We start from the raw sequence: 25,883 nt of genomic DNA, 5'->3' as shown, positions 1-25,883 counted from the left end.
TTCTGGTCACAAAATGAAGGATGGAGGAGGACCGTCCGGCAGGGGTCCTCAGTGCACCGTGTGGTGGTCGTCACTGTGCCAGAAGGAAAAAGACACAACAAACTCTGCTCTGCACAGTTTTGTTTGAATGACAACCCAATTATCCACCAGGACGGACGTTGTTTTCACCTGAAGGTAAAGTACAATAAATGGAGTGTAAAGTATTGTTCTCAACGGTTGTAACGTTTGCTTTTACCCGTTAGAAATTAGCAGACTTAGATGCGGGCGCGTCTTGGCAACGGAAGTTGTATTCTGTTGCTGTCCGGATGACTTCCTTAACCTCAAGCTAAACACTAAATCCAAACTTTTAAGGTAAAATGTCGGTCTGCTGCATTTCTGGCTGTAAAAATCGGCGTTCCTCGAACAGCAAACTGAAGTATTACAGAATACCATCTGAATATCGGACGTTTAATGCCAACCGGAGACGGTTGTGGCTACAAGCGATCCAACAAGTGAACGGCAGCACCAAGGGACTCGGAGGACATGTTCGTGTTTGTAGCGCTCATTTTATATCGGGTAAGATAACCATGCTTTAATTTCACTACATGCTATAACAGCCAAATTAGTCGGTTGTTAAAGTTAAGTTATCTAAAACTTTTCAAATGTTTTACAGGAGAAGCATCCATGGAGAGGGACAGTCCTGACTTTGTGCCTTCTGTGTTTAAGTGCACTAAACAAAGCCCTAAGAGAAAAGTGAAGAGGTAAGATTTGTAAATTACTCCTACCTACAGGGTGACACTTACGTACACTGTACCTTTTGATTGTATGTACTGTATTAGCCCTTAGCAACAACAAACATGACAGTGTCACATTACACAATTATTCACATTTTATTTCATTTTTGGTTATCCTTAATTTCCTTATTTGTCATTAGCTGAGTCTTGCTCCTTGTCTTTTTGGTTAGGAGGTAATTTGACTTCAAGAAACAAACTCAGGCTTTTGTGTAGAACTGAAACAAGTAGTTGATTAATTGGTTAATCGATTGTCAAAAATACATAGAGCCCGACAGATGTATTATTCTGCTGACATTAGAGTCCTATCACCCCTATATATCTGTATTGACGTATATGTTTCTGATATGCATCAATAAAGACATATAATGCAGAAAACACTGCTTGGGGTGATTTAGAAGTGACATCATTGTCATGTATGTCCAGCAGAGATCAATCCAGTTCAAAAAGTCATTCTAACGCAACCGTATAAGTAATCTGGGGATATTTACTCTCAGAAATTCGTATCAGTATGGATCTAACAATGGGTCTAAAAAGGGTCTAATAATACATTTTTTATAGTCACTACACTTTTGGGGCAGTGAGGAGGGCTCATCCATGAGTAGTTCTTGGTTTCAAGCTGTTTGTTGGACAAATGTATCACTTAAAAAATTATATACACATTTTTATGTGGATAAAAAAAAAACAAGTCAAGTGGGGAAACCAAGTCAAGAAACCAATTAATTATGAAATTTTTTAATTTCATCCCTGTTTTTCACACTTTATGTGTGTATATTATCGGTGGCAACATGTCATAAAGCATGTAGACTAAGATTCTTAGACATTAACGTATATATAGTGTGTTTCTGGCCCCTGCAGTACATTTCAAGTTTATCCTTATTAGCTGTGCATACGTCTCAACATTACATATGTGCAGTTGTAAACATTTGGTCTTTTAACTCAGCTGTTACTTGGTAATTATGCAGTGCTACACCTCATCCACAGTGTCTCGCACTGTAAGTTGTTACAGCTCCCTTCTTTCAAAACTGTTCCAACTCCACTTTCACCATAACATAAATGTGACAAATGTATTGTGAATTCAGATCATAGTTTCTATTTTGTTTTAAAGATTTACGGGTCGTAGAAAAAGGAGGCGCCGTACAGCTAAAGCTGAAACAGAAGAAACAACAACTTCACCAAGAGCGGAGTCTCCTGAGGACCTCCAGTCCTCAGGTGTCTTTGAAGAAACACAGAAACCGTTGTCTCCGTCTGTGCCTGAGGTAGGAGCCATTTGTTATTTCTGATGCTTTATGCTTCTAGAAAACATCAATATATTTATGTTACTATTATGGCTTGAAATTTAACTTGAAGGGGGGTCTCTTATGTGTGTGTTTTCTAGGAAGGAGAAACATTGACGAAAGAGTCTGAGGATGAAACCGAAACGATCGAACCTCAAGCAACATCCAGCCCAATCAAGGCATCACAATCATTTAAAGCACCTGCATACACCCAAACACTAGACAGAGGTATTCCCATTGTGCTCCTAAAACCTGTTTACACACAAGCGCGGGGGTTTCAGTGTGAGCTGTGCGATCAGAACTTCACCAATATATCACAGCTTTTACAACACAAACAGCTGCATGAAGAAGAAAAGACTTCTAACAGTGAAACCTTTGAAGAATCCTTCATAAGTGAGGCAGATTTTACAGAGGAAGAGCCTGTTGATGTACCGTCTTTTCCTTGCAATATTTGTGACCGATCTTTTATTACAAGTCATCACCTAAAGCGTCATAAACTGCTGCATGTCAAAGACGGCAGGAAGTGCCCCATGTGTGGCGTGCTCTTCTGTCAACGTCATAACCACGTTTTATTCCTGCCGCAGACTGAGTCTGTACTTGAGTCAGAAGAGGATTCCTCTGTTATTGAGACAGAAAACAATCTGGAGAAACCAAACCAGACTACTGACCTAGATGACGATGCTCACAGTACCCTAACACCTCTGCAAACAACGACCGCACAGACTGTTTTGCCTGCACCCCAAAACCCAGGATCTGTATCTAAGACCCTTAAGCCCCTGCCTCCAGCCTCACACACAAGAGTGTTAACAGAAATCCCAGTACCAGTGTTGATAAATCCATCCTCTGTGCCACCCATGCCAGTACCCTGGTACTCAAGAAACCCAGTCCCCTCGTCTGAATTTAAGCAACCTCTGCCCGTCTACCCTGCAACATTCAGTCAGCAAAATCTCCCCAAAGACATAGAACTCCCACCCTCACTACAGATGTTTTCACCAAAGTTCCTCACCTCAGCGTTTTTTGAGGTGACAAGAAATTATGAATACATTTTAAGCAAATCAAGAGGCGTTAAGAAAGAGAAGAAGGAGGTGGAAGTGAGGAAGGAGGAAGTGCCGCTGTGTTCTACAGATGAGCAATGCGTTGAGGATGGCGAAATGAAAGAAACTGCGTTTGACCTGGATGTTGTTTTCTGATGTAAACAGTTGAGAGAAAACAAGACAGAATCCATTACTTTGTTTCACTGCAATTTAACTTCAGTTCCACACTAGACATTATGTGCAATAATGAAGGGCTGCAATGTTATGACAAAAATCCTAATCACAATCATTTCAGAGGTCATTATTTCACTCAGTTACTCTATCATCTTGCCCAAGCTGATCTAAACATGCAGGAGCCAGGCTGAGCATGATAGTACTTTTATGTGGAGGCAGGCAGACAGAGAAAACACAAGTTCACTGAGATGTCACATGGCTTCTTCACACACAGAAAACATGGGTATTCTGGACAACAAAAAGCTGATGATTTACCTGTCCTGTTAATCCATTGGCTTGCATTTCAGTCTATTTTTTCCCCGTCTACAGTCTGCTTGAATCCATGTGAATGCAGAATAAGTTTGTGGGACTACAGGGCATCATTGCAAAACAAATACAACACTATAATATTTATATCTAAATTGTCTTCTTTTTATAATTGTAGGAAGCCCAAATCATGGATGAAAATACTATTCATTTTATAGCTCAGCCCTACCGTATTGAAACAGATTTCACTACTACTAACACAGAGACTCCTGTCAAACACATAAGTGTGTTGGCTCGAACAAGACTGGACTTTGGACTCATTGCACTGCCAATGTGCCACACTTTTTTGCTGCTCTTTGGGATGAAGTTGTCGTGTTTTGTTTAGTGCAACAACAGTATATATACACTGTGAATGTATCTCGGCACACTTCTCTTCTATTCCTATTTACTTCGTCATAGAGGCCTCATCTGGCTCAGAAAATCAATGTATTTTAGTGTCAGTGCCTTTACTCACAATGCTGCTGTTCTTTTAATTAGTGAGAGTTTGGTATCTTGGATACTGTAATGTTTAGGTAGGAAGTAACTTTAACTGACCTCAATGGTAAAACTGTACAATTTTACAACTGTAGTTATCCATCTACCTCAGCTATCTAAAACCGTAGAGACTATGACTGTTGTTTGTTTTTATTATGCAAGTATGTTTTTCTCTATGTTTAAAATATATTTTAACAGTCCCAGTATGTCGGAAACACAAGTTTCCTTTTACATTTTAATGTTGTTTAATGTTCACTTAAATCTTCAGTGTGAGATAGCAAGGTAGTGTTTGTGGTGAGATGAAGCTACCTTGCAGTGACTTCATTTCCCAGGCGCCTAACCTGCTACACAGTAATTAAGCAAAACACTAGTTCCTTTCCTTCTGCAAGGCTGCTGTTCTGTAGCTGACACATGTTCACATTACTGTGTGAATGTTTGCGTGCTACAAATCTTCTCTGCAGTTAAATAGATCAAAACAATTGTTAACATGTAAGCTTGTTTGTAATCTTGGTTTTGTGTTTTTTAAGTCAACGTTGTATAATCTCTTCTGTACCATAACTTTAAAACTAATTTCTGCAAAAATATTTTCTTCTACCTCAAATTGAGTTACGACCACATCAGTGCATTTTTAGATGTAACTCAATGCATCACAACTACATTGTGTCCACATAAAAGCTGATTCTTACTTGCATATACTAACAAGAAATTATAACAAAATAAAGTGAAATGTGTCTTATCTGAAATGAAGTCTGTACAAAACTATACACACAGAACAAAATTGACCATACTTCATTTGTAGGATTGTTCTGTGGCCAAAGATTTACAGGCCAAAAAGTGTATTGAGGTTTTTCCTGATGGTGGCACTAGAGGGATTGTTAAAGTGACCCAAAACTGTCTTCCTGTTTGACTTGATCCAACCTGTTATCAGTGTGTCATAATGCATTAGAATGGCCAGCTTGTGCTGAGAGCTGTGATACAATCCCCTTGCAGGAAAAAGCCTACAATACACTAACAATAAGGTGCCTTCACACCTTGATTCGTCATGGCCCTTCTTGTTACTGTACTTGCTTGTGGATCCCAATTGGTGCCTTTAACTCAACTGCTACAGATTGGTGTGGAATTTGGACAATATGAGGCTGGTGCTCAATAGTAAATCCTACATTTAACCAGTGTTTTTAGTAAAAGGTGTCTTTGGTTGAACAGCTCATGAATATATTTTGTTAGTTCTTGTTTAACTACAGTAGCACTTTCTAATAAGGCACCATCTACAACTCTTTACAAGCTGTGATAAAGGTTTATTAATGCTTAAAAGGTTATTGCTATTGTGTAATCAGCTTTTTATGAGTTAAAAAAAATCTCTCAGTGTGTGCAGATTGATTTGGTTTTATATTTATTTGAACTTTTAAGCTTTATTTGACTTTATTAATGTAGTTTTACATTGCAGAATTTAAGAAATATTATGAAGTTTGGACATGCACTTTTGGCGATTTATTTTTAGAAAGTAAGAAACTTAAGACCCTTTATCAGAACCTTTGTTAACGTGCAGGATTAATTAATTTTGTTAAAGCAAAAGCTTTAAAGCTTTAAAATAACAACAATCAAAGGGATTTTTCACAACCTGGCAACCCAAACATTGTTCTATTAATGGCTTATTACCTATATATAAAGCATTAAAACAATATTTCTAACCATAAAATAGCTATCAATAACAAATTGTAAAACCTTAAGAAAGGTTTTATTATTATTGATTGTATGTTTATAACAGGTTTCTATAAAAAATACACATGGCCAAAGAACATTATTTGCTTTAACTTGATGTTTATGTTTTTCTGCAGCTGTATATTTCATGTCTATTTAACTTTCAATATCACTGGGTCATAAATAATTACTTGGTTTTGTGGCTTGAGAATGTTTCCCACATTAAAAGTAGGTTACATTGATTTTATTAGTCGTACCCACAGTTCATCCCTCAGAAAACCTCTTGTACCACATCTCTGATCCAGATGAGAGCTCACTGTCTCCTGTCTGATTCCATCTGTACGCTGTACACATCCCATTGGTCAGAAGGCACCGGTTATGGAGGGCGATGATTGTGATCGGCTGCTTTGGCTGTCACTCAAGCCCGACGACAATGATAATTGGCTGACGTCCCCGGATTCGAGCATCTGATTGGTCGATTTGTTCTTCGCCTGGCTGCTTAGATGACAGGCAAGTGGTGCTGATGCTGTGACAATGGGAGTCATCCAGATAAACATCATCTGGACCGAGTGTGCTTAAAAAACACAGCAGCAGCACACACGCGCTTAACTGGCTGTGAAGGGACGACGAGGCAGCAGGGTAGAAACACGGGGAGGAACCTCCAGCTGCTGCTCTCAAAGGGTGAGTTTATCCCGGGAGAACCAACTGACATGCCTGGGGCGCCCAGTTAGCTGTTACCGACGTGGGGGGCTGGGGGAACGGCTCTCAAGTACGTTAGCAAGTGAGTCAATCCCGATGGCTAGGTGAAGCAAGGTTAGCTTTCTTTACCAGCTTCCCCTCGTAATATCCAAGATGCTTGGCTTTCTGGCGCTGAACAGACTGCGCTGTTAATGCAGCGGTTGTTTTAAGGCAGCTGTGAGTCAACTCGTCCCCTTGGTCGACTGCATTGCGGAGGAAGCATGCCTTAATAGCATGTGTCTACTATACTACTGTGCTTACCCTGTAAGTCTTTGATACACCAATGTAGCACTAAATAGGTCAAATTCAGAAGGTTATTGTGCTTTGATCTTCACGCTCTCTCACATGTTGAGATTTCATTCAGACACATCTTCATCGTCTTTCACATGACTGCAGTTTAATGCATTACTTCTAGAATTAAAATATGAATAACTATATCCAATTGACAATAAATAAGCAGAAAGATATTTAATGACGAGCACTGAAACTCTGACAGCTATTTCATGGATATGCACAGATTTGTAGTAAGGCTCAGTGCATGCTGGGATTTGAAGTTTGAGAATGTGTGTGTGAATTTACAGTTAAGTGAGATAAGTATTATATATTAACATACCAAAAATGTAAAAGCATAGAGATACTTAATTGTCTTTTCTTTCTTTTTTAAACTAGCTATTAGATGGATTCGAACAGATCGGTAGTGAGGTGCTTTGCATGCTGGGACTTGAAGTGTGACAATTTGTGTGGCTTTTTACACTAAGTAAGAGCATTTATATATATAAAGATATCAAAAATTGGCAAACAGAAATGTCACTGTTTGCACTCAAACTCTGACAGCAATTACACAGATTTGCAGTGCATGCTGGGACTTGAAGTTTGAGCATGTGTGTCTCTTAACAGTGAGTGAGAGAATTATTATATAAATTAAGATACCCCAAATTTGCATTGAGATATTTTATTGTCTGCAATAAAACTGTAAAGCTATTGCATTTATTTGTGCAGATTTGTTTGCAGTGCATGCTGGGATTTGAAGTTTTAGGGGGTGGGGGTACGTCTGTTGACAGTGATTTAGATAGCTCCCTATGCTTTCCTGCAAGTTTGCAAAGGCGTGCCTAAGTGCTCCACAGTATTTTGTACTTTTGCTTTGTAATGCTGACTCTTGCGACAGATGCATTTTTTGTTGCGATAAAAAATGGCTTCCCTCTGCTTTTAAGTCTAGATATGGGAGTGTTCAGCCGACAGAAGTTCTTCCAGGAGCTTGCTCATGGCTGCCTGCTGCCTACAGCTCAGCAGGGCCTGGAGCAGGTTTGGCAGCTGCTGGTTATCTGCCTGCTGTGTCGGCTTCTTTGGATGCTGGGTGAGAGTTATTTTCTGCGCCCTCTGTGTTACTCACCTATCATACATATAGCTTACATCATCATAATCACCTGCTCCGTCTTTGATTCCTTTATCTTGCTATGTCAGGCCTCCCCTCCTTTGTGAAACACCTGGGCACAGTAGCAGGAGGTTTCTACACTCTCTACCTGTTCTTTGAGCTCCATATGATCTGGGTGGTCCTCCTCAGCCTTCTCTGCTACCTCTTCCTCTTCCTGTGCCGCCACTCAACCATCAGAGGCACCTTCCTCTCCATCACTGTGCTCATATACCTGCTGCTGGGGTAAGCGTGTCCTCGTCTGATGCCTGACAGCTCAGCAGCACTCATCGAGTCTGTGTTTGAAGTGAAGTTTAATTTAGGGCGAGAAAACTACATCAAACTGAAACTATTCTTGTCTGATTTTATCAGAGAGATGCACATGATGGATACCACAAACTGGCACAAGATGAGAGGTAGGCTGGCAAGCAGAAACGCGACACATTTCTGATGGATAAAAGCAATTAAAGTGATTGTTCTAAGTTTATATAAAGCAATGATAACGGTCTCATGTTGGATTCTTTTAAGTGATGCTGCTGTTTTTCCAGGTTCACAGATGGTGGTCGCCATGAAAGCCATCTCTCTGGCCTTCGATTTGGACAGAGGTGTTGTAACCAGCGTACCCTCACCCATTGAGTTCATGGGCTACATTTACTTTGTGGGCACAGTCATCTTTGGTCCCTGGATCAGCTTCAACAGCTACAAAGAAGCTTTAGAGGGACGTAAGCTGGTGAGTGTGATTCAGTATCTCTTAAGTATTGAAGAAGGTGGGGGGGCGAGGATTATTCAAAAGATTTATCCCCAGACGAGACGCTAACTCTTCAAATCTTTCTTCTCCTCAGAGCTTTTCATGGCTTTTAAAGGTGTCTGTCAGCTGGGTGAAGAGCCAGGTCTGCCTTGTTATTTCCAACTGTGTGGCTCCCTACCTCTTCCCTTATTTTATACCCGTTTATGGAGACAAGCTGCTACGAAGGTGAGTGGAACTTAAACATACCCACACACTGTTTTTTTTACTCGCTTGTTTTCCCTATTGCTTAATTTGTTACTTCTGTTACATGCTTTGTTTACAGCAAAAAGAGGAGGAAAATCAGGTACCTAATAGTCTTTACTTCAATGATCCTGAACAACATTTTGCATCCCAGTCACATTTTATGTATTCTTTGATGCACTGTTTCAGATATTTTTCATAAATGTTAATTTAAGATGTATCAGCCATGCTTGATCCCTGAAATTAGTATACTGTAGATCCATAAGTTAATGTTAAAGGGATTTTTGGACACCAAGTTGTATGAAATATTTGCTAATAGTGTAGTGGATGCAAAGCTTTTAGCGTACTCACCGAATCCTGTGGTCGGAGTTCTGGCCGGTTCCGAGTGTAGAATAAGTAGTTCCGGCGTAATGCCAGGATACCAAAACGTTTTACCCTACAAAAACAACACACAGGCAAGATCAATTTTCAACACAAAATCAGCAGTGTTTTTTGGCACTATTTTCTCTCTTTCTATCACTACGCCTGCAGCAGGCCAGTTTACCACTTTAAAGCTCCAGTAAGGAATATTTAACAGGTTATGAAACAGACTGAAATTCATTCTGATGACTCTATATGACCTACAAAAGCACACCAGACCATCAGCAGCAAGATTGATGATTTCTGTATAGTTTTTTTTAATGGCTTAAACTACTGGAGGGGGGGGTAGGTGTCAGTTGAAGCGATTACCTGCACGCTGCCTTTGGTCACATTTTCCAGGGCAGAAATTCAAAGTGTGATACGTATGACTGTTAAAGAAAGCAGGATGAGATTTTTTGTTAAAAACCAAAACTTAAACATGAACAGGACAAAATCAGCAAAGAGATCAGAGGTACGGCTTTGTCCACAGGGGGCGCCAAATCAACACAAACCAACAGTACCTCAGAGCAGCTTTAATAGAAAATAGAAAAAGCAATTTGATCCAATGTAATGAGGTGTGTCTTAATTGTCAAAGTGAGTATTAACATCTGACATTGATTTGAGGACACTGGGTCACATGACATGGAAGCTAATGAAAAAAAAACAAGAAATGTATAAATAAATGAAAAAAAATGTATTAAAAGTGCGTCTTAAACACTGAATTTTACGGTCTTTGTTTCGTGATAATGCAACTTAAAATGTTCAAGTTAATCGGTTTCCTCAATTGAAATGAGTAGACACAGAGTTTTAAGTTGAGATAAACTACTTACCTAAGTTCATCTTACATAATACTGAATGGAATGGGTACTGTTTACTTCATTTATTTTAGTAACATGTACAATAAATAAAAGAGTTAGGTTTCCTCAAATGGTTTGAGTTGAACTAACTAAACTAGGTTTTACAGTGTACTTGGATCCATTAAGTGCTTTATGCTCAAGTTTCTATTTTTTTATGTTGTTTATCTTTGCGTGAAGCAAGTGTCATATTTAATAGGAGAGAAAAATAAAGAAAATGGATTTGAGGTTGAAATGTAGAAGCAATAAAGCTCAAGACGCGGAAAAAGAAATGAAAAAGAAAGCAAAAACAGAGCCGAAATAAATACCGTCATAAATACAGAGAAATAACTTTAATTGCTCGTTTTAAACCCTCCCCAGGCTTTGTGCTTTTTTGTCGGGAGAAATTAGTCGACAGTTACATGAAGCGGCGCACTAATGAGGTGTTTTCAGTAAACAGGTTGTTGTTTAGTAACCAGACACTGATGGCCCAGACTGTTTTGTATGTCTTTATTTAGGCTTTTTTTCTACCAAAGATTCTGGCTGAAGTCAGCGGGTGTTTGGCTGGAGAAACATTTCAAAGGGTTACATCATTGGAAAAAAGTTTGAGAACCGCTGCTTCATTGCATGCTTATTTTCAGTTTACCTGCATGCATGTGTCCACTGCCGTCTCCCTGTCCTTGAGGCAAATCAATAAGACATCATATTAATGTACTGTAACATTAACTGCCACACTTTCTCTCTCTATTCTGCTGCTTCTCAGAGGTACTCCGGCAAAGTAAGTCTTTTAGTATTGTGTAATAATTAGTTCATTTAGCTCCATTCAACCTGGAACTGCATCATAATATCCCTCTTTTTCTTCCCGTTTCTTTGCATTAGGTGGTTGCTGGCGTATGAGAACACCATGTCTTTCCACTTTAGCAATTATTTTGTTGGTTATTTGAGCGAGACCACTACTACTCTGGCTGGGGCCGGCTTCACGGAGGAGAAAGAAAACCTCAAATGGTCAGAACTGCATGTGCACTATAAACATAAAACGTATCTATATTTATAGAAAACATGTATAAACGGGCACCCTTCCCTTTACTTGTTATTTTCCAGGGATATGAGTGTATCCAAGCCACTGAGTATAGAGTTTCCCCGCTCGATGGTGGAGGTGGTGACGTCATGGAATCAGCCAATGTCTTCCTTTCTGCACACCTGTGAGTTAAATTTAAAAAGTGATGGCCTAATGGCACTCACTTTGCATTCTCATTATGAACAGCATGATAATGGCACATTTACCAGACACTCTCTCCCTTATCTCACAGATGTTTTCAAGAGTGCTCTCAAATTTGGGACGTTCTCCGCCGTCATGGTGACGTATACAGCCAGCGCCCTCCTGCATGTGAGTGCTATGCGGAAGTCTGACATAAGCAATTATACTTAAACCTCACACTCTTTACTGTTTCAACAAGTGGGTTGTTTTTATTCTAACTTTTGTGTCTGGCAGGGTTTGAGTTTTCATCTGGGTGCAGTGCTCATATCTCTTGGGTTCATCACTTACATTGAGCACGGTGAGAGTCTGCCTAATGTCTCTTTTTCCACATTAGAACCTTTCCATTTAGAGAAGGTGCTTAGCTTTGCAGTAATGGTTAATTGCACACACTATTACACACTGTTTCTGTTCACTGCAGTGCTTGTAATTTACCTCTTACGGTTGGAAAGGAACTCTTACTCTGGCTTCTTTTTAATGCCTTGGTCGTCTTTTGTGTTTCAGTGTTGCGGAAGAGGCTTGCAGCCATTTTTAATGCCTGTGTACTCTCAAAGAAATGTCCGCCAAACTGCACTCACCGGAACAAAAGGGTAATATGCACCTTACTTTTACCTCGCTATTTTTGGGAGATGGAGCTTTGCAGGGAGCTCTTCAGATTTGCATAAAATAATAATAAAATAAAAAAATAATAAAAATAATTAGACATTTGGAAAAATGTCCTTATTTGTGTACCAGATAAAATACCTAGCTACACTTAATATGTACTAAAAAGATATATGCTAAATATGTATGCTAAACATTTAGGCTTGATATGTACACTAAATATACTGTATATGCTAATATGTGGACTACACTAAATATGAATTCTAAATGTGTACACTATGTACCCTGCACATGTATGCTAAACATGTCTGCTAAATAATAATAATAACTTAGACTTATATAGCACCTTTCACGGGACCCAAGGCCACTTTACAGAGTAAATAACGAACAGACACCAGAAACAAACAAGCAAACAAATAAATGTACACTTATGGTAATATCTACACTTAAATGTATGCTACATATGTTTGCTATGTTAGCTAAAAATGTACACTATGAACCTTAAACTTTTACGCTAAACAAGCTTAATATTTAAGCTAAATATGTACACTAAACATGAATGCTAGGCTAGGTAGCCTAAGCATGTACGCCAAAACTGTACTATAAAAAGCATTGCTTAATATATTTGCAAAACTTGCATGCTAAATATGTTAACTAAACATGTATCTATATGCTATATATGAAGCTAGCTAGAATATAAGATCTTAGCATAAAGACTGGAGGCAGGGAAAATGGTTAACTGCAGTGGTTGTAGAGGGGTTTACATTCTGGACTAGCCAGGCTAGCTGTTTCCCCAGCTTTCACTTTTTATGCTAACAGATGCTAACAACGGGCTGGTTCTAGCTTAATATTAACATGAGAGATTCATCATCTTCTTATTCATGCCCCAACAAGAAAGCAAACGAGCATATTTTCCCAAAAATTTAAACAAAGAAGAAAAAGAGACAACCATGATGTAGCTCCAATTCTTTTACAGTTGCATATGTTTATTTTCAATTTTTGTTATCCACTATATGATTTTTATTTTAATGTTTCTACTTTGTTTTGTTTTGATCTATTTTAATAAGTCGAAGCACATGTTCAACTAATGCTGCATAAATAGAAATGTGTATCCTTACCACAGGCTTATGGTGTTTTGAACATGTTCTCTACATACTCTGGTGGTCTTCCAAATCATTTATTTGTGCAATTGGCTATTGCACTGGCACTGTTGGCACTTCCTTTCAGAGCAGGAGGTGCTCAAAGGGGGTCTACCTAGTAGCTCTTCTGGCCCCATTAGCATTGAGAACCTCTTCATTTTGCATAGTTTCTGTCATATTATATAACACAACAAACGTATGGCTTTAAAGGATATAATCATTGTTTTTGCTAAAGTGTGGACATTGGGCTTTATGCCAGAGAAAAACAAATCTGCTGCAGTTAAAATAAAGCAGCCCCCGTGGTCTGCCTTGTGCTGTCAGTTGATATATTTTGGGAGTTTACTGGCAAAGTGCCCAGCAAAAAATCCCTTATGTTATATTGGTTACACACATGAAGAGCAGCAGGGAGGGGGAATAGTGATTAATGCCAAGGAGAAGCAGCCTGCATGGACTCCAACACAGTGCTGATTGCTCCCATCACAATTTAGGCTATGATACATTAAAGCCCCTGAAAATGCTGCTGCAAAAGTGTTTTTGCACAACGTAAAATATTAATTATAAAAGTGCAACAATCAAAGTAGAAGAAGGTGTTATTTCTTGTGGGTTAAACAGTTCGGCTAATCTGCTTCATCAAGACTGTGCAAGAAGCTGATAAGGGAAATAGGTTTTCAGGACCTGCAGGAGAAACGACAAAGATAAAATTGATTGAAATATTGATTAAAGTTCTTTGTTCTTACATAATTCCTGTCTTTTCTCTCTCTCTGCAGAAGCTGTGGGTGTATGTGATTAACATAGCATTCAGTGCATTGGCGATACTCCACCTGACGTACCTGGGCTCTGTGTTCAACTCCAGTGTGGACTACATGGAGGAGGATGAGGTGAGGTCACAACAGGTTTAAAAGAGTACATGCGACTATAATTATGCAAGTTAAGTTAGTCCAGTTTGCGTCTCTGTAGATTAAATGACTCCCTCTATCGATAGTAAAGTAACACTGTGTGCCCTCAAGATGTACAGCACACGATGTGACATACCTACATTTGAAATGCCACATAGGAATGTAATCCTAGCTGCAGTATTTATAGATCAAACGAGAGAAGTGTACTGTCATATAGTTATTTTTGTGTTGTAGATCTAAATCAGAAAGTAGGAACAAATAAAATATTAATCCCACTTTCGTAGAAATGTTTTTATCAAGGGTATAAATAAGTAAACGTTTGTGAGTATCCCATTCAGCTTACATAGTATGTGCTGCCCCCTACAGGACGATATAACCCATCATACCATTCAGAAGTGGTCAGAGCTGAGCTGGACAAGCCACTGGGTCACCTTCGGATGCTGGGTTTTGTACCGACTCATTCTCTAGTAGTAAGAGACGAAGAACCAGAGAAAGCGAAGAAAGCAATAACGAGATTTGTAAGGTTGGTTCTCCCCTTCTGCACTGTGACTTTATTCTGCATCAGACCGAAGAGAACCGAATCAACCTGTAATCGACAATAAACCAACACGCAGTGTTGGTTGTGCCGCATGTTGGCTGGGTGATCTATTATTCAGACCTGCTGGGGACTAGTTTTTGATATCCATGAAATGATAGCCCACTCCTCCCTCCTTTTTCTCCATATCGCATCCTTTTTATCAGAGCCGCAGTTGTCGAGCCCTCATGTTGTGACAGCGGTTACCGATGTCTCACTGTGAGTCACAATCAATACCTATCAGCATGGAGGAGATGGGCTGCTCCTCTCTGTGGACACACGATAGAGCACATTATCTAGGTTTCAGCCTCGGCTGCGGCAGATGTCCTCCAGATGTGGTTTCCCCCTCACCTCAAGTGTTTTACAATCGTAGTATTAGGTTTAAAGGATGGGGCTGGTGATATCACAAGGCTTACTTATTTCTAATAAATCCCATGAAATGAACAAAAAAGGCATTGCATTAGTCAGCCTCTCAAAACTCTGATTTCCTCAGCTGTGGTGTGGCGGTTCTCAATTTCATAAATGCAGAAAACGCTGCGCACTGCATATTTTAGTAAACATTTCGTGAATGGGTGTTTGTTGGGAACTATTTTCAGCAGCGTATTAATACACATTTAATTGATAGACTTTATATGTATCTCCTTTATATATATACAGCACTTATTTATACAGTCTATGATACAGCAGCATGACAGTGGATTTGTGGGATTGACTCTAAATAAACTACAATGCACGTGTTTATTTTAAAGGTATAATCAGGATTTTCCTAGAAAAATAAAATATAGACTTTTACAAATATAATATAATATAAATCATCACTTATGGCATGCTAGCGCAAAGCTAAACAGCGGTTAGCATGCTAGCGCAAAGGTAACCGTGATGCTGTTGGTGTTAGCTCGACATGTTCTCGCATGAGAGAGTGAGAGTGAGCTTCTGGTGACAAAGAGCCCAGGAGGAGGGACCCAGTGTGAATGTGCTTTAATGAAGAAACAAAGTGAAGCTCACGGACACATTTCAAACTCAATTTTAAACTTGTTTTTCGTCTTTTCGTGGGATTTGTTTGCAATAAGAAAAAACAATATCACCAGACTTTTCCTTTAATAGAGCTTGTCTCTTGAGCATGTGTAAGACAACAAGGAGTTTACCTTTAAACGAGAGGAGCACAGAATATGGTTATGAGGCAGCAATTACTAGGTAACTATTATAATAATTTTCCCTTTTTGTGAATTTTACATTCAGAAAATCAATCACTAAGTCTATGAATGAATTTATGTGGTGAAATTTCCTAACGGTGTTTTGTGTTATTTCGATAATTTCCTTTAAATTGAATCCTTTGCTTTTGCTTGGAGACGGTCTTATTAGTATCTGTGAACATTTGAAACAGTATTCAAAGTTTTTAATCAGGGTATTACACATGTGTTACTATAGGTAAAAAGATTAAATTATACAGTATATTAAATATTTATCCAGATTTTTATCACACTGCTGCTTTTAACGATGCATTTCTGTAATTGATGAGAGAATCAAATGAGCGTCTGTATCAGATTGTGTTCACATTTGTTCGATATCTTTCTTAAAAACTAGAAGGATTTGCTTCTCCAGTAAGACGTAGTGTTTTAGATTAGAGCCTGAATGTTTGTTCATGCCTGAGAACAAGAGCTCAGTCTCTGCAGACCTGACACCACTCAATCCAACAGGTACAGTATTTTAAATATTGTTCTGATATTTACTTTAAGACGACTTTTTCTCCCTGTAAATGTGAAGGCACTGACACACCTGTGATATTTTTATAAAATTTTACATGAAACCTGGACAGCTGTCTTTTGTCTGATTCATTAAATGTGGGAAAAAACATGTTTTAGAGGAAAAACAGAGATCAGATAGGCACCGACTGCTGTAAGAAATAGTATTTATTTGAATTACTATTTACAAGAAGAATGTTTGAACTGTTAGACAGTCTATCATGCTATGAGGGGGAGGAAGGGAAGGATTGGAAAGGATTTTTTTTAGCTCAAAGCAATGGTCCGGTTTAACCTGGAGTCTATTTCTGAGCACCCAGAGCTGGGGAAGGGGACAGGAAATGGCGGGAGAAGTGGGGGAAAAGGACCAGAGGTTGAACAACAGATGGTGATGGATGGAGATCAGCAGGTTCACTTTCCGCCTCTGTGAGGCATGAGCAGATGCTGTACTGGAACTGGCCGTGCAACAGCCCAATCTGCAGGCACAGGGGAGGGAGGAGGGTAAATGCGGAGATGCACTCAGTCCTGTTTGCCCCGGGGGGCCCCATGTTTACGACGGCAGGAGCCCAGCAGTGTCTCCAAGGCCATCTTCACAAACGCCTGGAAGTTATTGCTTCTCTCCCTTCGGCTGTCCTGCGAGGGGATGAAACACAGACAGATACCTTCACTGGGGACACAGCAATCACAGCAACACATTTCCACGCTGTGTGTCAGGGCATATGGGAATTATTGTACGGTCCCAAACCACTGAAGGCCTATATTAACCCTGCACAAAGCTGCATATGTCTCTTTCTTCTTTGGAGTCATATAGGTTCCACACAGATTTGATTTACAGAGTTAACAAAATGTAGGTCCATGTAAATGTTTACCTCCTTGCTTCTTGTTATCATCTCCTTTCTGATCAGCTTTCTTCGGCTGCTCTTTAGGACTCTGAGGTTGCTGTGAAATAAAAGCAAACGTGATTAGAATGAAGCCACAAAAATATACGGATATAGAAGAAAATTTGGATTTTGGACTAATTATTTTCTTACCTTGGTAGCTGACTTCTTGTCCGACTTATTACCTAAAAATAGTGGAAACACTCAAGTCAGTTTTAGTACATTTTAGTCATCTAATTTTTTATAGGTAATAAAATCTGCAGCTCTTATAAAATAAAACAAAACGTTTTGTAGGCACACATTGTGTTGTTTCACACTGCCCAGGCCTACCTTTCGTTCCTGGCATTTTGGCTGTTATCCAGAGTCGGTGCTGATTTTTGAGAATGCAGTGTTTAATGTGGTGTTCACCTCGGTCATTTAAAGCCCGTGCTTGTGAATGGATCTGTCACTGGGGCCCCTTCGAGAAAGAGCACCGTGAACAAGCAAAGAGCCCCGTCAGCTGAGCAGCATGCCCCACAGCCCTGCAGGTCTTTGCTGAGCCAGGCGAAACCTCCGAGCTGACCTTGTAATACTGCCATTGTGAAGCCGCTGGAACTGTGTGCTCACCTATTGTCCATGACAAGAAAGCATTTTCATCATGTAACTGGGGATGTGATAGTTTTTTACTTTTAGTAGTTTACGAGATAAGGGATGACTTTTTTTATGCATCCTATACACAGGATAGATGCATTTGTCTTTAGAAACCCAAATAACAAGATTTTATTATTACACAAAACTACTCTTCAGAATTGTCAGTTATGTTGGGGTAGAGGGTGAAAGCAGGGATCATTAAATGAGGCTCAAATTTGCCATCCTGTATTGTGTGGACTTCAATACAATACTGCTGATAGTAACCAACTGATTATGTTGCCCCTTGAGGACCCCTGTGGTCCCCAAAGGCACCATTCCTCATATGCAAACAATAGTAGTACCATTGTTGTTATACTTTGGGTTTTTTGTGTGGGAGGGTCTGGGAGGATGGTAAACACACTAAATTCATATAATTGTGTTTATTGAGTGATAAAACATGTCATTTATATCCAGGAAACCATGATTATTTAAATCAGGAAGTTTTCTTCATGGTCTGTTGCATTTTCTAATCCAAGCATAATATTGAATCGGCTCTGAAAACTGGATCAAACAATACATCATGTAAATGCTGTGATTTCACCATCACACGTATCCATGTCCGTCCACATCGGAAAGTGGGCGGGTCACAACGCGTCACGTGACTGGACAGAAAAAGCAGCGATGGAGAAAAGCTAAGGAAGGTGAGCCGTTTACAGATGTATTTCTCGGTGTTTCATGTCTATATTCTCACAACAGAAAGCCGTATAGTCTGTTTAAAGTTGCTGTCTGATAAACTGTCCGTGTACATTGGAGAATCAATAAAAAAGAGGTTTTTATTCCTGGACATCGTAAATGATGTTGTGGCTAATATGCTAATTGCTAGCTTACAGTAGCTAGCTTTGCGATGTTAGCTGTCAGGAAGGCTTTCCTGTTCTTGGTTCAGCTTGCTGTCCGCAGATAAAACCACCAAAACCATTAATCATTCAGCTCCCTTTTTACATTTTAAGTTCACTTCAAAGACTGTTGTCTGGTGTCACAGTGACATAGCAAAACACAGCTCAGTAACCAGGTATCTTCTCTGGGGTGCCATTTGATTCTGCATCATCACTTGATTCAACGTTGTGGATAGGAGGGTGGGGATGATACTCCGTTTATATGCATGTTTCGTTCATGTTAGCTCAGCTACATGATCTCACAATGCATACAAATGCATTTTATCATTTAAAGTAGCTAAAATATGATCTGTGTGTTGTGTATATTGACAGGAATCTGCCCTGGCAGTGGATTCCTCTCTTCCCAGAGTGCTTGTGGAATGGCAGCAGTTTGGCAGCAGGTTTTGGCAGTGGACGCAAGGTGAGACTCAATCATGCAGCAGCTTTTAATAGTCTAAACTGATGAAGAAGCTATTCAGACGTGTAATTGCTTATAGATCAGTTGTGAGTTATCGTGTGTGCTGTGTCACTTCTTTCCCTTCCCCAGGTACAATGCTTACCGCACGCCTACGTTCCCACAGTTCCGAACTCAGTACATCCGCCGACGCAGCCAGCTGCTCAGAGAGAACGCCAAGTGTGGCTTTGAGCCGGGGCTGCGCAGGCAGTACCTGAGGCTGCGCAGTCAGCTGCTGGCCCTGCGCTACGGGCCCCTGTCTGAGCAGAGCAGCTTCAGGGCCAGCAGTGTGCGCAGCTCCCGCACCACACTGGACCGCATGGAGGTCAGACCCAAAGAAACAGAAAGGCCAGACAGAATAGAAGGGGGGTGTATCCTAAATTTGGAAAAGGAAAATATCTTACTGCTGAAATGGAAATATAAGATACAACATATGAAAGCCATCTGGATGGCTAGACCTTCATTTTCATCAATCAGCATCAGAGCAAAACAACACTTTGGTTGCCCATGCACATTAAGCTGAGCAGCTTGGTTGAAATGGCTGGCATTGCCCAAGTATAAAAGCAATATCATTATCTTAAAATGCATGGTAAAGTTAACATGCCTACAATAATTAATGATGCTTATTTTCTTGATTGACTTTGATCACAAGTTCTATATTTACTCGCACTCACTCCTTTGAGGTCCTGTCTCCCCCTACGCCCATCTCCCTCTCCTCCCGTGCAGGACTTTGAGGAGGATCCCCGCGCCCAAGGGGCTCGTGGTCACCGCCGGTCTGTCAGCAGGGGCTCCTACCAGCTACAGGCCCAGATGAACAGAGCCGTCTATGATGAGAGGTACCCAGAAAACCACCACACATATCCTCAACTTGGATCCCTTTCCCCTCCCTTCCACATCTTGTCTCAATGCCATGAGCAATTGAGTTCTATGTGATATACTTCTCCTTTGAGCTACTGCGTTTTGTTGGATTTACTGGGTGAAATGCTCGTTTGGTTGCACTGAGTAATGATCAGATCTCTGATATTGTGTTGTCAGCTGTAGGGAAGGCTCGTGAGGTGTTGTATTGATTATATGCTAAGATGGTGGTTTTTATTTCCTGCCGCAGGCCTCCGGGCAGTTTGGTGCCCACCTCAGTGGCAGAGGCCAGTCGTGCCATGGCAGGAGACACAACCTTGAGTGAAAACTATGCTTTTGCTGGCATGCATCACATATTCGACCAGCATGTGGACTCTGCTGGTAAGAAAGTGGCTTTTTCATCTATGATAATATAAATGAATCCTAAACCTTGACTTAATTCTGTCTCCTCCTCTTGTTATTTTAGTTCCACGGTTGCAGTTTGCCAACGATGACAAGCACCTCCTCGCTTGCTGCTCACTGGATGGCACCCTGTCCATCATGACATTGTCCCCGTCTCCTCCCAGTGTAAAGGTGACTCTGAAAGGTCACGGAGGTCCTGTCACAGACTTTGCTTGGTCGCTGAGCAATGACATCATCGTGTCGACATCACTGGACGGGACTCTGCGCATCTGGAACACGGAGGACGGTCGCTGCATCCGAGAGGTCCGAGACCCAGAATCCAGCGAGTTGCTCTGCTGCACCTTCCAGCCCATGAATAACAACCTCACAGTGGTGAGTCTTATTTAGGACATTTAACACTTTTTGATATTCTCTTTTACTCAGTACCAGTACTACAAAAGGTCTTACAAGGGAATTTTAATTAAATGACATTTCTTTTTGTGCCTTTAACTATAAAAATGATGCAGCATTTTTGTCTTACCCTGTTATACTTCTGTTATTCCGTTCTGTTGTCAAGGAGTTCAAGGAGAACTTAAACTAAATGCTGACACACTGTTGTCATTAGTACTAGGTCATGTGAAAGACTATATAAGAACTAATTTATACCCTGACAAATACCATGGTATTTTTTTGTCATGTACCCTCTACCCCACAGCCAGCTGTTTTTATTTGTTATTAAAAGGCACAAGCCACTTTTCTGACATACGTTGTTCAGAGTTATGAAGAAAGGAGAAACCTTGCTCTACTCTGGTTCTGGTTTAACCTGAAACAAACCCCAATTACTGACGACGCCTTAAGCAACTTTTATTTCCTCCTCAGCGTACACAACATTCTGTAAGATGAATTAATCATCATGCATCTTAATTTACTCAAAAACCCTGTTTTATTTTTGTGTGTGAATAATGTTAATTAAACACTAAATTATACAGAGTCCAAACCTCCCAACAGTAGCTTCTCATTATTCCAAATTAGTTAAAATATATATTTATACTGTGCAGACATTGATTAAAATTTAAGTGCATCTATTGTCACTGAAAACAAAAGGGTTGGATGGTTTAATTTTTACTCTTCTTTTTAATGGCAAATACTTTAATTACTGAGCATAATGTAAAATGAAAGCACAGTTGTTTCCAACACTGTCTATTTGTGACTCATTACACAGAACATTAGGGAGATGGATATTTGTTTTTTTTAAGATAGTCAGTACCACAACAAGCAATAACATTATAGGACGACGAGACGTGTTTCTGGTTTGTACAGGTTTAACTGGTCTGTTGCCCAGAGCTGCCCTGTATTGGTCAAAACAGATTACAGATTTAATAGAGGTGATTAGACCTTGAGAATTAAACTGTTCATGTGTGTCAGTGAAAGCGTGCGCAACAGTATTTAAAACAGAAAGTGTGTAACAGTAAAAGTCCCCTCAAAGTTATTTAATCAAGAATTGTTCGCAAGTAAAAGTCCACGCAATGACAGAAAAACCAGACGGTGTGTGTCAGTGAAAGGCCCCACAACTATATTTAAACCAGGATGTTTGTATCAGTTAAAGCCACCTCAACATTTTCTAATCTACATTGTGTGTGTCATTAAAAATTCTTACAATTAAAGGAAAACCAACAAAGTTTGTAAGCGTAAGTCCCCACAACGGCAAGAAAACCAGAATGTGTTTCAGTTAAACTCCCTACACAGAATTCAAACCAGAACATGTGTGTCAGTAAAAGTCTTCACCACTAAAAAGTTCCGACAACATTAGGAAGAAAAAGTCCCCACAACAATATCAATACAAGAAAGTGTGTGAGTAAAAGTCCCCATAATGATATTTGAACCATTTATTGTCAGCTCGTGTCCCCACGATGTTACTAGAACCAGAACGTGTGTGACTTTAAAGTCCCCACAGCTACAGGAAAAACAGAACGTGTGTGTCGTAAAAGTCCCCATAACGATGTCAACGTGTTTGTGTACATATATTAACAAAGATCAAATTGTGCACTTCCTCTCAGTCGGTCTCTCAGTGCTGCCCTGTGGAAGTAATGAGGGTCCTCACTCCCAGTTTCTGTGTTGCAGGTGGGAAACAGCAAGCACCACCTGCAGGTGGTGAACATCTCCACTGGGAAGAAGGTGAAGGGGGGCTCCAGTAAGCTGACAGGCCGCGTGCTGTCTCTCTCCTTTGATGCTCCGGGGAGGATCCTTTGGGCTGGTGACGACAGAGGAAGCATCTTCTCCTTCCTCTTTGACATGGCCACAGGTACGCTCACAACGTTCAGCAGAGGGTAAAGTGTGCGCTGACTAAATTATCATTAGTATCTGTGTCCTACACTGACGATGTCACTGGTTGGGAGGAATAGCGATTGATGTGTCTCTGCCGGTCTCTGCTGTGTCTGCCTGCCCCCCCCCTACAGGGAAGCTGACCAAAGCCAAGCGTCTGGTGGTGAGTGAAGGCAGCTCCATCTGCAGCATCTCTGCTCGGTCCTGGATTAGCCGAGAGGCCAGAGACCCCTCCCTGCTGGTCAACGCCTGTGTTAATAAGCTGCTGCTGTACAGGTCAGTGTGTAAGAGTGAGTCACTGTTTATTAACAGGCAGTTTTGTCTCCACTGTGCTGCAATATAATTAAAGCTGTTTTCAGTGGTGTGGCTTGTATAAAGATGTATTTAAATGTTGCATTGGATTTGATTAGGTTTGATACCTTTGTGTTGGCAGGGTGGTGGACAATGATGGTACACTACAGCTGAAGAGGAGCTTCCCTATCCAGCACGGCTCCCAGCTCGTTCATAGCATCTTCTGCCCCCTCATGTCTTTCAGACAGGGGGCCTGTGTGGGTAAGAAGTTCCTGCTGTATTTGAATAGAATGTTAGATCAGTATTTATTAAAGGGCCAGTACGCTGATTTTGAACCTCAGCCCTATCGTGCTATTACGGGGAGCTCGCTAAACTACACTTCCTCAATCTCAGACGCCTGCCTCTGATGTCATGTCTCGTTCAAAATTGTCAGACCTGAAGATTTTTCCGACGATCCACCGGTATATTCTCCTCGTATTTTGGATTCTGTACCGCTCTGAGCCATCGCCTGCAGCGATCAATGTCCTTGACTGGAAAACAGTAGTATTTCACTCCGGCGTCTCTCGCTTGGCCGTTCCTTTCAGAGGGAGGGACGCAATGCACGCTGGGTGTTGTAGGAATGTAGAATGGGCGAAACCACGAGCTGTTTGTTCAACTTTCTCCACAGCTATGGCGCCAATTTCAAATATTATTGCTTCTATCGATTACAGAGAACGACAGCATTGACTGACAGGCGCTTTGTCCAGGGGCGAACTGCTCCTTTAAGTGCTGCAGGTCATCAAATCTGAAAATAGGGCACACAACTGTTTTTGTTAAAAGATAATTACCAAAGTAAATACCAATTAAGTAACCTTACTCGTTGTTAGCTTGTGTGTATATTAAATCAAAGTCTTTCAAGTTGTTTACTCGGGAGCGGTGACATTTGACACTGCTTTACCTCAGAGTTTCACCTTACTTGACTTTCCTCACCTTTATTTCCGGACGACCAACTTTCAAGACATCTCAGCGTTTAAATTATCGGGTTTCTGTCTCCAATTAACAAGTTTCTCACTTCCAGAATACCCTCGAGAAACTGCTGTTTATAATGTAGTCATTCAGTTTTTTACAAAAGCGACTGATAAAAACATGAACTCAAACCTAAGGACACCTGAGAAGTGTTTTGAGGTATAACTGGTCTTGTATCTGTATCTCAGAAGAGTTTTGAGCTGCACCTTGAAATATATATTTTTCCCTTTTAGAAATGTAATGGCTCTATTTTGCTTAATAGTGGTTTTAATACTGTCTCTCTCGAGGTTGTTTCGGGACACTGAGATTTTTCATTTTCAATCCAAAATGAGTAGTTTTAATGAACCATCCATAATTAATTCCTATTTTTTCCTTGTATATTCTCTCCACCATTAAACTTCTTCATCTCCTGACACAGTGACTGGCAGCGAGGACGCCTGTGTTTACTTCTTCGACGTCGAACGCAACACCAAGGCGATAGTGAACAAGCTGCAGGGTCACGGCGGGCCGGTGCTTGATGTCAGCTTCAACTGTGACGAGAGTTTACTGGCCTCTGCCGACTCCACCGGCATGGTCATCATCTGGAGGCGGGAGCAAAAGTGACTGATCCACCAATGAAATGCTTCCATCCACACCGACTCCTTAACCGTCCAATAAACGAGTGTGTAGATTTTCACTGGAATGTAACCGGCTGCGTTTAACGTTTAATTTAATGATACTCAAGTGCAATCAGATAGAACACCATGCTGTGTAGGTGGTAGGGATGTCTTTGGAATCCAAGGGGTTGGGGTTTTGTGTGTGTGTGTGTGTGTGTGTGTGTGTGTGTGCGCGTATGTGTGTGTGTGTCAGTACTCCTACGGCTGCATCTGAGAATTCGCTTTCCAACACAAAGACAGAAAGAGCACTACTCCCATGCATGTGTCATGGCTTACCTCTGACTTGTAATGATATGACTGAATTCATGTTAAGAGGATACAACATAATCTTCCAGAAAAACCAGATCCAACACTTTGTATCACTCTAACATTCCCTCTGGCATAGATCTAGTTCACTATTTATGTAACTGTTATTTAAGCAGCGTAATCAATGTAGTAACCGCCTTATTTTGCTGTCAGTTTTGCAATTGCCTGTTTGCATTTGAGGACATGTGCATGACATCGAACTCAGAATAAGTCAGTGGGCATATCCAGTTCATCATCACAAAAGACCAACAAGCGAGTTTTTGAGTATGTCTTTGTACTTCTCTATTTGTTTGTGTGTGTTTTCATGCTGGTTGCAGATTAATATAATTTATTTAACGCACATGCCGAATAAACTACTGTAACTGTCAGACGTCTTTGTTTCATTTGTCACAGAATATTTTTGAAACAACAGAATTTAAAAATAACTCAGGAGAGCATGTTATATGGCGGTCAAACCTACAGTGTAGGACGTGTTAGTCACTGTGTGGGTCTTTGAGAGCTACACCGGATTCCCCCTACATCAATGACTAAAGCATGTGTTGAAATGTAAGGTTGCATTTGGAGCGAGCCATACATTTATATTGTAGTAGGAGCAAAGGTTTTTGGTTGTTTCAACATCTTTTCATGCCGTGAAAGGCTTCAAGGTCCAATTGTATGACCAAAAAAGGTTAGAGGGCCAGTTCGCAGATTTCCAACCTCAGTCCTATCATGCTATTATGGGGAGCTAATGCCAAAAATGCTTTTTCCCTCTGTGCCTTTGCAGGACGCTATCTTCTTCTCCAATGGGCCCTGGAAAACCTCCGCCAGACTACGTGAAACGCGTCATCCG

General features: G+C 40.5%; 2 protein-coding genes and 1 long non-coding RNA gene across 3 annotated transcripts; all 3 read left to right on the top strand.

Moving 5' to 3' along the window:
- The first annotated feature begins 656 nt into the window (after nt 1-656).
- LOC138590326 (uncharacterized) lies at nt 657-2,566 on the top strand. Its single transcript, XR_011307951.1, has 3 exons — nt 657-740; nt 1,879-2,029; nt 2,149-2,566. It is a non-coding gene; the product is annotated as an uncharacterized lncRNA (long non-coding RNA).
- Nucleotides 2,567-6,369: 3,803 nt separating this feature from the next.
- Nucleotides 6,370-16,432, top strand: LOC138589860 (protein-serine O-palmitoleoyltransferase porcupine-like). Its single transcript, XM_069660332.1, has 15 exons — nt 6,370-6,474; nt 7,743-7,885; nt 7,993-8,185; nt 8,312-8,355; nt 8,488-8,669; nt 8,782-8,912; nt 9,010-9,030; nt 10,923-10,937; nt 11,039-11,164; nt 11,261-11,361; nt 11,470-11,546; nt 11,652-11,715; nt 11,919-12,004; nt 13,924-14,034; nt 14,419-16,432. Exons 2-15 carry the CDS (start codon nt 7,750-7,752, stop codon nt 14,518-14,520), a joined length of 1,389 nt encoding a protein of 462 aa, XP_069516433.1. The 5' UTR covers nt 6,370-6,474; nt 7,743-7,749; the 3' UTR covers nt 14,521-16,432.
- A 2,081-nt stretch (nt 16,433-18,513) lies between these two features.
- On the top strand, nt 18,514-25,422 carry wdr13 (WD repeat domain 13). The gene is made up of 10 exons (XM_069660881.1): nt 18,514-18,553; nt 19,118-19,205; nt 19,332-19,563; nt 19,965-20,074; nt 20,344-20,474; nt 20,560-20,867; nt 22,596-22,776; nt 22,931-23,072; nt 23,230-23,348; nt 24,511-25,422. The coding sequence occupies exons 2-10, from the start codon at nt 19,165-19,167 to the stop codon at nt 24,693-24,695; spliced, it is 1,449 nt and encodes a 482-aa protein (XP_069516982.1). The 5' UTR covers nt 18,514-18,553; nt 19,118-19,164; the 3' UTR covers nt 24,696-25,422.
- Nucleotides 25,423-25,883: the final 461 nt, after the last annotated feature.

The sequence above is a fragment of the Semicossyphus pulcher genome, unplaced genomic scaffold (assembly GCF_022749685.1).
Source record: "Semicossyphus pulcher isolate SPU_LCO1_2020_fin unplaced genomic scaffold, fSemPul1.0.p SCAF_13, whole genome shotgun sequence".
Lineage (NCBI taxonomy): Eukaryota > Metazoa > Chordata > Actinopteri > Labriformes > Labridae > Semicossyphus > Semicossyphus pulcher.
Note: the sequence above shows the minus strand (reverse complement) of the source record. Positions and strands in the feature narration are given on the sequence as shown.

What these genes read in the sequence shown, in the direction of transcription:
- LOC138589860 (XM_069660332.1), top strand. Translation starts at nt 7,750, where the DNA reads ATGGGAGTGTTCAGCCGACAGAAGTTCTTCCAGGAGCTTGCTCATGGC. An exon ending in CTCATATACCTGCTGCTGGG is followed by an intron (nt 8,186 to 8,311) that starts GTAAGCGTGTCC and finishes TGATTTTATCAG; the next exon opens with AGAGATGCACATGATGGATA. An exon ending in CTTTAGAGGGACGTAAGCTG is followed by an intron (nt 8,670 to 8,781) that starts GTGAGTGTGATT and finishes TCTTCTCCTCAG; the next exon opens with AGCTTTTCATGGCTTTTAAA.
- wdr13 (XM_069660881.1), top strand. Translation starts at nt 19,165, where the DNA reads ATGGCAGCAGTTTGGCAGCAGGTTTTGGCAGTGGACGCAAG. An exon ending in AGAGCCGTCTATGATGAGAG is followed by an intron (nt 20,075 to 20,343) that starts GTACCCAGAAAA and finishes TTCCTGCCGCAG; the next exon opens with GCCTCCGGGCAGTTTGGTGC. An exon ending in CCTCTTTGACATGGCCACAG is followed by an intron (nt 22,777 to 22,930) that starts GTACGCTCACAA and finishes CCCCCCCTACAG; the next exon opens with GGAAGCTGACCAAAGCCAAG.